This window comes from Salvelinus alpinus, chromosome 24, assembly GCF_045679555.1.
Source record: "Salvelinus alpinus chromosome 24, SLU_Salpinus.1, whole genome shotgun sequence".
Lineage (NCBI taxonomy): Eukaryota > Metazoa > Chordata > Actinopteri > Salmoniformes > Salmonidae > Salvelinus > Salvelinus alpinus.
This window is the reverse complement of record NC_092109.1, coordinates 40904087-40917576: the sequence shown is the minus strand read 5'-3', so window position 1 is coordinate 40917576 and position 13490 is coordinate 40904087. Positions and strand designations below refer to the sequence as shown.

The 13490-nt window shown below is 46.0% G+C and overlaps 1 protein-coding gene across 4 annotated transcripts in view; it reads left to right on the top strand.

Moving 5' to 3' along the window:
• Nucleotides 1-13490, top strand: part of LOC139552843 (periostin-like) — a 96127-nt gene that overhangs the window by 60303 nt on the left and 22334 nt on the right. For all 4 annotated transcript variants that reach the window (XM_071364925.1, XM_071364923.1, XM_071364924.1 and 1 more), the window contains exons 14-17: nt 10333-10435; nt 10749-10816; nt 11052-11097; nt 11222-11266. In XM_071364925.1, coding sequence (XP_071221026.1) covers nt 10333-10435; nt 10749-10816; nt 11052-11097; nt 11222-11266 — 262 coding nt within the window. The remainder of the gene's footprint in view (nt 1-10332; nt 10436-10748; nt 10817-11051; nt 11098-11221; nt 11267-13490) is intronic.

Below are 13490 nucleotides of genomic sequence, written 5' to 3'. Positions count from 1 at the left end.
TTGAGGTAGAGTGGGCTGTCTGTCCTCTCCTGTCCCAGAGGCAGAGTAGACACAGGAAACATTGAGGTAGAGTGGGCTGTCTGTCCTCTCTTGTCCCAGAGGCAGAGTAGACACAGGAAACATTGAGGTAGAGTGGGCTGTCTGTCCTCTCCTGTCCCAGAGGCAGAGTAGACACAGGAAACATTGAGGTAGAGTGGGCTGTCTGTCCTCTCCTGTCCCAGAGGCAGAGTAGACACAGGAAACATTGAGGTAGAGTGGGCTGTCTGTCCTCTCCTGTCCCAGAGGCAGAGTAGACACAGGAAACATTGAGGTAGAGTGGACTGTCTGTCCTCTCCTGTAGGATTTTTCATGAATTTATTTGCAAATTATGGTGTCATAGTTGTATAATGTCAGACTATGGCAAGGATGTATTCCATTTCATTTCATGTGAAAATCTTTCTGGACCCTTGTTACAGCCTGGTTATCATACGTTAGGTTGTGGTCAAGACTCCCTGTCTCTCTCTTTATCTGCAACACAGATCCCCCCCTTTTCCTGTCTCCATCAGGCTGGACAATCTCAGGCAAGCCTTCCTTAACTCATGAAGGAAATTCAGTGACACAGAATCAAGGCATCGTCTAATAACTTTGTCCAGAGATGCAGGGAGTAGGAGGAGAGGGGGGAGGAAGGGGAGGAGAGGGTTATGGGTGAGGGAGAGGGAGGAAGGAAGGGAGGGAGGGTAAGAGAAAGTAGGAGGAGAGTGGGGAAGAAGGGGGGGTTATGGGTGAGGGAGAGGGAGGAAGGAAGGGAGGGAGGATAAGAGAAAAGGAAGGAAAGGATTATGGGTGATGAGTAAAAAGAAGGGTGACAGTGGCAGGGAAGAGTTAGGGAGGAGAGGAAGGAGGGTGAGGAAGAGTTAGGGAGGAGAGTGAGGAAGAGTTAGGAAGAGTGAGGAAGGAGGGTGAGGAAGAGTTAGGGAGGAGAGGAAGGAGAGTGAGGAAGAGTTAGGGAGGAGAGGAAGGAGGGTGAGGAAGAGTTAGGGAGGAGAGGAAGGAGAGTGAGCGGAATGTGGGCGACAGTTCAGAGAGTGTAAGAGCGATGAGAGAGAGAGGGAGGAAGAAGAGAGGGAGAGAAAAGAGAGTTTAGAGAGAGTGGAGAAAAGGGATAGGGAGAGGGGTGGAGAGAGGAGATGCCAGGTAATCATCAGGAAGCCAGATTTCATTGGTTTTGGCAGAACTCCAAAGATACAGGCTTGGAAGGAAGAGATTAGGCTGTTGTCTAAATGGGGACGTGCAGAGAGACGGGTGTAAGGAATGACCTTACACACACTGAGGACACTACTGAAATAGTGTACGAGTGCGTGTGCATGATGTGAGTGTGTGGGAGTGTGTTCAGTTAGAAAGTGGTTCAAATGATGGGTTAGAGAGAGAACTGTAAAGTAGTGGGTTAGAGAGAGAAGGAAATGTAAAGTAGTGGGTTACAGAGAGAACTGTAAAGTAGTGGGTTAGAGAGAGAAGGAAACGTAAAGTAGTGGGTTACAGAGAGAACTGTAAAGTAGTGGGTTAGAAAGAGAACTGTGAAGTAGTGGGTTACAGAGAGAATCTTAAAGTAGTGGGTTAGAAAGAGAACTGTGAAGTAGTGGGTGTGGTAGTTATTGTCACATATAGAGACAGATATAATACTATAGATATAATATATAATATAAGTGTAGATATAATATAATACTATAGAGCAAAGACATGTGTACATCAGACCACAGAAGGCGACACTTAAGTGCATTTGCTATTCTGGAAAGGGCAGCATACCAAAGATTAGATGGAAGCAAAATAACTGATGACTGACACGTGAAACATGAGCATGCAATGCTTACATTATTATTAGAACATGAAAAGGGTTCTGTCATCGTTATAACCTAACCAAAAGCAGATATGAGCGTTAGTGAGCGTGAACAAGCAAAGAACTCAGATTAGGAATATAATGGTGGCAGACGAACTAAGGGGGAGTAACTTCATTTACATATGGGATGTACACAAATGCTATGTATGTATAAAAGCAGAGCCAGTGCTAAGAAGGGTTGGCTGTTCCGCGGACCAGCACGGCTATTGATAACTTGTATTAAAAGTCTATATTGAATTCACAAGTTCTTGAAAGAGTATTATATTTCTGAGACAATTCTCCATGACATGGGTTAGAGAGAGAACTGTAAAGTAGTGGGTTAGAGAGAGAAGGAAATGTAAAGTATTGGGTTACAGAGAGAACTGTAAAGTAGTGGGTTAGAGAGAGAAGGAAACGTAAAGTAGTGGGTTAGAGAGAGAAGGAAACGTAAAGTAGTGGGTTAGAGAGATAAAACCGTAAAGTAGTGGGTTAGAGGGAGACACGTAAAGTAGTGGGTTAGAGAGAGAGAAATGTAAAATTTTGAGTCAGAGAAGGACAAACATAACGTAGTGGGTTAGAGAGAGAGAGAATGGGACAAATGAAAGGATAGAAACTGTTCTGTTTCATACTGAACATGGCCGTCCCGAGAGACCCACAACGAGACAATTAAATTAAAGTAAATTACTTTCCCTGGTTGCGTGGAATGTTCCATTTACAGAACCAGAACCTCCAACAATGGCAGGGACATGACATCTGGAATTACTAACTGTACATGTCCCCACTTTTCACCTTTTCAAGACTGTCTTCTTTGGAGAGTGTTTAGTAAGATGTTATTCTAACACACACACACACACACACACACACACACACACACACACACACACACACACACACACACACACACACACACACACACACACACACACACACACACACACACACACACACACACACACACACACACACACACACACACACACACACACACACACACACACACACACACACACACACACACACACACACACACACACTTCAACATTACAAGTTTAAGCTCTCAAGAGAGTGTAAATTCAGATGGTCCGAGTAAGGCAGTCATTATGGCCATGTTGTCCACTGCTGCCATTACCATACAGTGTAATGATCTGTTATCATCGATACTGACGTACATGTCCCAACAAAACATCTCGATCAATGACAACTATGGGGACAGTATATCTCCAGGAAGAGGGTTGGACTGTAAACCTACAGGACAGTAGATCTCCAGGAAGAGGGTTGGACTGATAACCTACAGGACAGTAGATCTCCAGGAAGAGGGTTGGACTGTAAACCTACAGGACAGTAGATCTCCAGGAAGAGGGTTGGACTGTAAACCTACAGGACAGTAGATCTCCAGGAAGAAGGTTGGACTGATAACCTACAGGACAGTAGATCTCCAGGAAGAGGGTTGGACTGTAAACCTACAGGACAGTAGCTCTCCAGGAAGAGGGTTGGACTGTAAACCTACAGGACAGTAGATCTCCAGGAAGAGGGTTGGACTGTAAACCTACAGGACAGTAGATCTCCAGGAAGAGGGTTGGACTGTAAACCTACAGGACAGTAGATCTCCAGGAAGAGGGTTGGACTGTAAACCTACAGGACAGTAGATCTCCAGGAAGAGGGTTGGACTGTAAACCTACAGGACAGTAGATCTCCAGGAAGAGGGTTGGACTGTAAACCTACAGGACAGTAGATCTCCAGGAAGAGGGTTGGACTGTAAACCTACAGGACAGTATATCTCCAGGAAGAAGGTTGGACTGATAACCTACAGGACAGTAGATCTCCAGGAAGAGGGTTGGGCTGTAAACCTACAGGACAGTAGATCTCCAGGAAGAAGGTTGGACTGATAACCTACAGGACAGTAGATCTCCAGGAAGAGGGTTGGGACTGTAAACCTACAGGACAGTAGCTCTCCAGGAAGAGGGTTGGACTGAAAACCTACAGGACAGTAGATCTCCAGGAAGAGGGTTGGACTGAAAACCTACAGGACAGTAGATCTCCAGGAAGAGGGTTGGACTGATAACCTACAGGACAGTAGATCTCCAGGAAGAGGGTTGGACTGTAAACCTACAGGACAGTAGATCTCCAGGAAGAGGGTTGGACTGAAAACCTACAGGACAGTAGATCTCCAGGAAGAGGGTTGGACTGTAAACCTACAGGACAGTAGATCTCCAGGAAGAGGGTTGGACTGTAAACCTACAGGACAGTAGATCTCCAGGAAGAGGGTTGGACTGAAAACCTACAGGACAGTAGATCTCCAGGAAGAGGGTTGGACTGTAAACCTACAGGACAGTAGATCTCCAGGAAGAGGGTTGGACTGTAAACCTACAGGACAGTAGATCTCCAGGAAGAGGGTTGGGCTGTAAACCTACAGGACAGTATATCTCCAGGAAGAAGGTTGGACTGATAACCTACAGGACAGTAGATCTCCAGGAAGAGGGTTGGACTGTAAACCTACAGGACAGTAGATCTCCATGAAGAGGGTTGGACTGTAAACCTACAGGACAGTAGATCTCCAGGAAGAGGGTTGGACTGTAAACCTACAGGACAGTAGATCTCCAGGAAGAGGGTTGGACTGTAAACCTACAGGACAGTAGATCTCCAGGAAGAGGGTTGGACTGTAAACCTACAGGACAGTAGATCTCCAGGAAGAGGGTTGGACTGATAACCTACAGGACAGTAGATCTCCAGGAAGAAGGTTGGACTGTAAACCTACAGGACAGTAGATCTCCAGGAAGAGGGTTGGACTGTAAACCTACAGGACAGTAGATCTCCAGGAAGAGGGTTGGGACTGTAAACCTACAGGACAGTAGATCTCCAGGAAGAGGGTTGGACTGTAAACCTACAGGACAGTAGATCTCCAGGAAGAGGGTTGGGCTGTAAACCTACAGGACAGTAGATCTCCAGGAAGAAGGTTGGACTGATAACCTACAGGACAGTAGATCTCCAGGAAGAGGGTTGGGACTGTAAACCTACAGGACAGTAGCTCTCCAGGAAGAGGGTTGGACTGAAAACCTACAGGACAGTAGATCTCCAGGAAGAGGGTTGGACTGAAAACCTACAGGACAGTAGATCTCCAGGAAGAAGGTTGGACTGATAACCTACAGGACAGTAGATCTCCAGGAAGAGGGTTGGACTGTAAACCTACAGGACAGTAGATCTCCAGGAAGAGGGTTGGGCTGTAAACCTACAGGACAGTAGATCTCCAGGAAGAAGGTTGGACTGATAACCTACAGGACAGTAGATCTCCAGGAAGAGGGTTGGGACTGTAAACCTACAGGACAGTAGCTCTCCAGGAAGAGGGTTGGACTAAAAACCTACAGGACAGTAGATCTCCAGGAAGAGGGTTGGACTGAAAACCTACAGGACAGTAGATCTCCAGGAAGAGGGTTGGACTGTAAACCTACAGGACAGTAGATCTCCAGGAAGAGGGTTGGACTGTAAACCTACAGGATAGTAGATCTCCAGGAAGAGGGTTGGACTGATAACCTACAGGACAGTAGATCTCCAGGAAGAGGGTTGGACTGATAACCTACAGGACAGTAGATCTCCAGGAAGAGGGTTGGACTGTAAACCTACAGGACAGTAGATCTCCAGGAAGAGGGTTGGGCTGTAAACCTACAGGACAGTAGATCTCCAGGAAGAGGATTGGGCTGTAAACCCACAGGACAGTAGATCTCCAGGAAGAGGATTGGGCTGTAAACCTACAGGACAGTAGATCTCCAGGAAGAGGATTGGGCTGTAAACCTACAGGACAGTAGATCTCCAGGAAGAGGGTTGGACTGATAACCTACAGGACAGTAGATCTCCAGGAAGAGGGTTGGGCTGTAAACCTACAGGACAGTAGATCTCCAGGAAGAGGATTGGACTGTAAACCTACAGGACAGTAGATCTCCAGGAAGAGGGTTGGACTGATAACCTACAGGACAGTAGATCTCCAGGAAGAGGGTTGGGCTGTAAACCTACAGGACAGTAGATCTCCAGGAAGAGGATTGGGCTGTAAACCTACAGGACAGTAGATCTCCAGGAAGAGGGTTGGACTGATAACCTACAGGACAGTAGATCTCCAGGAAGAGGATTGGGCTGTAAACCTACAGGACAGTAGATCTCCAGGAAGAGGATTGGGCTGTAAACCTACAGGACAGTAGATCTCCAGGAAGAGGGTTGGACTGTAAACCTACAGGACAGTAGATCTCCAGGAAGAGGATTGGACTGTAAACCTACAGGACAGTAGATCTCCAGGAAGAGGATTGGGCTGTAAACCTACAGGACAGTAGATCTCCAGGAAGAGGGTTGGACTGTAAACCTACAGGACAGTAGATCTCCAGGAAGAGGGTTGGACTGTAAACCTACAGGACAGTAGATCTCCAGGAAGAGGGTTGGGCTGTAAACCTACAGGACAGTAGATCTCCAGGAAGAGGGTTGGGCTGTAAACCTACAGGACAGTAGATCTCCAGGAAGAGGATTGGACTGTAAACCTACAGGACAGTAGATCTCCAGGAAGAGGATTGGGCTGTAAACCTACAGGACAGTAGATCTCCAGGAAGAGGGTTGGGCTGTAAACCTACAGGACAGTAGATCTCCAGGAAGAGGATTGGGCTGATAACCTACAGGACAGTAGATCTCCAGGAAGAGGGTTGGACTGTAAACCTACAGGACAGTAGATCTCCAGGAAGAGGGTTGGACTGAAAACCTACAGGACAGTAGATCTCCAGGAAGAGGGTTGGACTGTAAACCTACAGGACAGTAGATCTCCAGGAAGAGGGTTGGACTGTAAACCTACAGGACAGTAGATCTCCAGGAAGAGGGTTGGACTGAAAACCTACAGGACAGTAGATCTCCAGGAAGAGGGTTGGACTGTAAACCTACAGGACAGTAGATCTCCAGGAAGAGGGTTGGACTGTAAACCTACAGGACAGTAGATCTCCAGGAAGAGGGTTGGGCTGTAAACCTACAGGACAGTATATCTCCAGGAAGAAGGTTGGACTGATAACCTACAGGACAGTAGATCTCCAGGAAGAGGGTTGGACTGTAAACCTACAGGACAGTAGATCTCCATGAAGAGGGTTGGACTGTAAACCTACAGGACAGTAGATCTCCAGGAAGAGGGTTGGACTGTAAACCTACAGGACAGTAGATCTCCAGGAAGAGGGTTGGACTGTAAACCTACAGGACAGTAGATCTCCAGGAAGAGGGTTGGACTGTAAACCTACAGGACAGTAGATCTCCAGGAAGAGGGTTGGACTGATAACCTACAGGACAGTAGATCTCCAGGAAGAAGGTTGGACTGTAAACCTACAGGACAGTAGATCTCCAGGAAGAGGGTTGGACTGTAAACCTACAGGACAGTAGATCTCCAGGAAGAGGGTTGGGACTGTAAACCTACAGGACAGTAGATCTCCAGGAAGAGGGTTGGACTGTAAACCTACAGGACAGTAGATCTCCAGGAAGAGGGTTGGGCTGTAAACCTACAGGACAGTAGATCTCCAGGAAGAAGGTTGGACTGATAACCTACAGGACAGTAGATCTCCAGGAAGAGGGTTGGGACTGTAAACCTACAGGACAGTAGCTCTCCAGGAAGAGGGTTGGACTGAAAACCTACAGGACAGTAGATCTCCAGGAAGAGGGTTGGACTGTAAACCTACAGGACAGTAGATCTCCAGGAAGAGGGTTGGGCTGTAAACCTACAGGACAGTAGATCTCCAGGAAGAAGGTTGGACTGTAAACCTACAGGATAGTAGATCTCCAGGAAGAGGGTTGGACTGATAACCTACAGGACAGTAGATCTCCAGGAAGAGGGTTGGACTGATAACCTACAGGACAGTAGATCTCCAGGAAGAGGGTTGGACTGTAAACCTACAGGACAGTAGATCTCCAGGAAGAGGGTTGGGCTGTAAACCTACAGGACAGTAGATCTCCAGGAAGAGGATTGGGCTGTAAACCCACAGGACAGTAGATCTCCAGGAAGAGGATTGGGCTGTAAACCTACAGGACAGTAGATCTCCAGGAAGAGGATTGGGCTGTAAACCTACAGGACAGTAGATCTCCAGGAAGAGGGTTGGACTGATAACCTACAGGACAGTAGATCTCCAGGAAGAGGGTTGGGCTGTAAACCTACAGGACAGTAGATCTCCAGGAAGAGGATTGGACTGTAAACCTACAGGACAGTAGATCTCCAGGAAGAGGGTTGGACTGATAACCTACAGGACAGTAGATCTCCAGGAAGAGGGTTGGGCTGTAAACCTACAGGACAGTAGATCTCCAGGAAGAGGATTGGGCTGTAAACCTACAGGACAGTAGATCTCCAGGAAGAGGGTTGGACTGATAACCTACAGGACAGTAGATCTCCAGGAAGAGGATTGGGCTGTAAACCTACAGGACAGTAGATCTCCAGGAAGAGGATTGGGCTGTAAACCTACAGGACAGTAGATCTCCAGGAAGAGGGTTGGACTGTAAACCTACAGGACAGTAGATCTCCAGGAAGAGGATTGGACTGTAAACCTACAGGACAGTAGATCTCCAGGAAGAGGATTGGGCTGTAAACCTACAGGACAGTAGATCTCCAGGAAGAGGGTTGGACTGTAAACCTACAGGACAGTAGATCTCCAGGAAGAGGGTTGGACTGTAAACCTACAGGACAGTAGATCTCCAGGAAGAGGGTTGGGCTGTAAACCTACAGGACAGTAGATCTCCAGGAAGAGGGTTGGGCTGTAAACCTACAGGACAGTAGATCTCCAGGAAGAGGATTGGACTGTAAACCTACAGGACAGTAGATCTCCAGGAAGAGGATTGGGCTGTAAACCTACAGGACAGTAGATCTCCAGGAAGAGGGTTGGGCTGTAAACCTACAGGACAGTAGATCTCCAGGAAGAGGATTGGGCTGATAACCTACAGGACAGTAGATCTCCAGGAAGAGGATTGGGCTGATAACCTACAGGACAGTAGATCTCCAGGAAGAGGATTGGGCTGTAAACCTACAGGACAGTAGATCTCCAGGAAGAGGATTGGGCTGATAACCTACAGGACAGTAGATCTCCAGGAAGAGGATTGGGCTGTAAACCTACAGGACAGTAGATCTCCAGGAAGAGGGTTGGACTGATAACCTACAGGACAGTAGATCTCCAGGAAGAGGGTTGGACTGTAAACCTACAGGACAGTAGATCTCCAGGAAGAGGATTGGACTGTAAACCTACAGGACAGTAGATCTCCAGGAAGAGGGTTGGACTGATAACCTACAGGACAGTAGATCTCCAGGAAGAGGGTTGGACTGTAAACCTACAGGACAGTAGATCTCCAGGAAGAGGATTGGACTGTAAACCTACAGGACAGTAGATCTCCAGGAAGAGGGTTGGACTGATAACCTACAGGACAGTAGATCTCCAGGAAGAGGGTTGGGCTGTAAACCTACAGGACAGTAGATCTCCAGGAAGAGGATTGGACTGTAAACCTACAGGACAGTAGATCTCCAGGAAGAGGGTTGGACTGATAACCTACAGGACAGTAGATCTCCAGGAAGAGGGTTGGGCTGTAAACCTACAGGACAGTAGATCTCCAGGAAGAGGATTGGGCTGATAACCTACAGGACAGTAGATCTCCAGGAAGAGGATTGGGCTGATAACCTACAGGACAGTAGATCTCCAGGAAGAGGATTGGGCTGTAAACCTACAGGACAGTAGATCTCCAGGAAGAGGATTGGGCTGATAACCTACAGGACAGTAGATCTCCAGGAAGAGGATTGGGCTGTAAACCTACAGGACAGTAGATCTCCAGGAAGAGGGTTGGACTGATAACCTACAGGACAGTAGATCTCCAGGAAGAGGGTTGGACTGTAAACCTACAGGACAGTAGATCTCCAGGAAGAGGATTGGACTGTAAACCTACAGGACAGTAGATCTCCAGGAAGAGGGTTGGACTGATAACCTACAGGACAGTAGATCTCCAGGAAGAGGGTTGGACTGTAAACCTATAGGACAGTAGATCTCCAGGAAGAGGATTGGACTGTAAACCTACAGGACAGTAGATCTCCAGGAAGAGGGTTGGACTGATAACCTACAGGACAGTAGATCTCCAGGAAGAGGGTTGGGCTGTAAACCTACAGGACAGTAGATCTCCAGGAAGAGGATTGGACTGTAAACCTACAGGACAGTAGATCTCCAGGAAGAGGGTTGGACTGATAACCTACAGGACAGTAGATCTCCAGGAAGAGGATTGGGCTGATAACCTACAGGACAGTAGATCTCCAGGAAGAAGCCCTGATTTAAAATGTCCTCTACGTTTTCATCTATATCTGACCTTTAGACGCAAACACGATATACACCAGTGTTATTACTGTAATCACCGCTCCCAGGTGGAAAGCGTCCATCCTATTCATATATTGGTTATAGCAGCAACAGTGGTTATAACTGTTTATAACACTGTTACGAAACCCCATGTTGTGACAGGTGAACAGCTCCATCAACGTCAACTCGGTGGACGTGCCACATATTGACCTGATGGCCACCAACGGAGTGATCCACGTTGTGAAGAACATTCTCTACCCCGGGGGTGAGTTACCTGTGTGTGTGTGTGTGTGTGTGTGTGTGTGTGTGTGTGTGTGTGTGTGTGTGTGTGTGTGTGTGTGTGTGTGTGTGTGTGTGTGTGTGTGTGTGTGTGTGTGTGTGTGTGTGTGTGTGTGTGTGTGTGTGTGTGTGTGTGTGTGTGCATGACCATGTGATTGTGTGTGTGTTCGTGTGTGTTTACTTGTGTCGTGTGTGTTTACTTGTGTGTGTGTGTGTGTGTGTGCATGACCATGTGATTGTGTGTGTGTTCGTGTGTGTTTACTTGTGTGTGTTTGTAAACACATCTCTGTTTTCTCCAGACCTGCCGGTGGGTCGCGAGGACCTGCTGGTGTTGCTGAAGAGACTCATCAAGTACATCCAGATCAAGGTATGTGTGTGTGTGTGTGTGTGTGTGTATGTGTGTGTGTGTGTGTGTGTGTGTGTGTGTGTGTGTGTGTGTGTGTGTGTGTGTGTGTGTGTGTGTGTGTGTGTGTGTGTGTGTGTGTGTGTGTGTGTGTGTGTGTGTGTGTGTGTGTGTGTGTGTGTGTGTGTGTGTGTGTGTGTGTTTGCTGGACATTACCCTAACCTCTCATTTGTTGTTGTCGTGCTTGTTTGTGTTTTAGTACGTCTCTGGATACTCCTACACCGAAATCCCCCTCACCTTCATCAGTAAGTTTCTCATCAGCATCATTATCATGACCATCATAAATAAAGTGACATAATACATTTACAAAATGACAGCCTTGATGGTTTCTAGACATTGATGTAATACCAGCTTGTTTTTTTGTTGCAGAGAGGACAGTCACCACGACAACAACCCACATCACAGTAGAATCAAGTAAACCTCTTGTTCTTAATTTTCAATGTTGAAGCAGCATTTCTGAAATGCAGTCCTATTACACTCCTGTATATTATCTCTATTTAGTCCTATTACACTCCTGTATAATATCTCTATTCGGTCCTATTACACTCCTGTATAATATCTCTATTCAGTCCTATTACACTCCTGTATAATATCTCTATTCAGTCCTATTACACTCCTGTATAATATCTCTATTCAGTCCTATTACACTCCTGTATAATATCTCTATTCAGTCATATTACACTCCTGTGTAATATCTCTATTCAGTCCTATTACACTAATGTATAATATCTCTATTCAGTCCAATTACACTCCTGTATAATATCTCTATTCTGTCCTATTACACTCCTGTATAATATCTCTATTCTGTCCTATTACACTCCTGTATAATATCTCTATCCGGTCCTATTACACTCCTGTATAATATCTCTATTCAGTCCTATTACACTCCTGTATAATATCTCTATTCAGTCCTATTACACTCCTGTATAATATCTCTATTCAGTCCTATTACACTCCTGTATATTATCTCTATCCGGTCCTATTACACTCCTGTATAATATCTCTATTCAGTCCTATTACACTCCTGTATAATATCTCAATTTAGTCCTATTACACCCCTGTATAATATCTCTATTCCGTCCTATTACACTCCTGTATATTATCTCTATCCGGTCCTATTACACTCCTGTATAATATCTCTATCCGGTCCTATTACACTCCTGTATAATATCTCTATTCCGTCCTATTACACTCCTGTATAATATCTCTATTCAGTCCTATTACACTCCTGTATAATATCTCTATTCAGTCCTATTACACTCCTGTATAATATCTATATTCAGTCCTATTACACTCCTGTATAATATCTCTATCCGGTCCTATTACACTCATGTATAATATCTCTATTCCGTCCTATTACACTCCTGTATAATATCTCTCTTCAGTCCTATTACACTCCTGTATATTATCTCTATCCGGTCCTATTACACTCCTGTATAATATCTCTATTCAGTCCTATTACACTCCTGTATAATATCTCTATTCCGTCCTATTACACTCCTGTATAATATCTCTATTCAGTCCTATTACACCCATGTATATTATCTCTATCCGGTCCTATTACACTCCTGTATAATATCTCTGTGGTACAGTATCTACCATAGGCAAAGACAGGGTGTTGCAGTTCTCCCTTGCTGCTCTGATAAACTACTTCCTCTGCCTCCCTTTATCCGTATGTTCTTCCGTATGAAATCCTGGACTCCGTTTATGTTCGTTAATCAGGTCTCTTGTTGATGAGGTACTTGAACTGTCACTGTTTCGTTAGTAGAGACGGATACTCCTGGCCAGTATCTGTCATGTTGGGCCTGGGCCCAATCTAACATAAGCCTGGCTCTCTGTATTGGGTAACAGCACTTTGAGGATAAGCAGTTTGGTGAAGGCTAATTAGGAAGCGAGAGAGACTGTCCTGCCTTTCATTAAAGGGGCAATCTGCGATTGCTGCACCCATTTTTCTTTAAACTTCTAAATGAATGATATCTACCCATTGATTCTTCAAGAATGTAACTTATAAATGCCTCATGAGCTTAGTTCAACTGTCTATCCAAAATATAAGCTTGTTTTTTTACTCCAGGTGTGTGGGGGTATCTGCATTGTTATTGTTTAAACTGCAGACGCCCCTTTAAAAATGCACTCTGAGAACTCGGAGGTTTTATATCAGGTTGAGTTCTGTTCAGCCAACTGTGGTTTGTAGAGGTCTGCGTCTCTGAAAGTTGTGCTCTGTTTTAATCATTGGCGGGGGGTCCGTATTTGTTCTTCTGTGTGCCCGTGGGAAGGCAATAGTAACTCGTGTACAGTGAGTATGGTTTTATGGGCTTCAATCTGTCTCTGCTGGGTTTGTAATGAACGATGAAGGATTTACGAACGCACGCACGCACGCACACACACACCACACTCACATGCTTCTGCTTTGGCAGAACCCTTCAGCACCTTTACATTACCCTGTTAGTACATCATTAGTGTCACACACACACACACACACACACACACACACACACACACACACACACACACACACACACACACACACACACACACACACACACACACACTCTCATTAGTGTCTCCCTGGCTGGCCATGCTTATTACTGCTCATTAGTGTGTGTTAACAGACTGCAGCTGGAGCCTGGGCTGGTGCTGC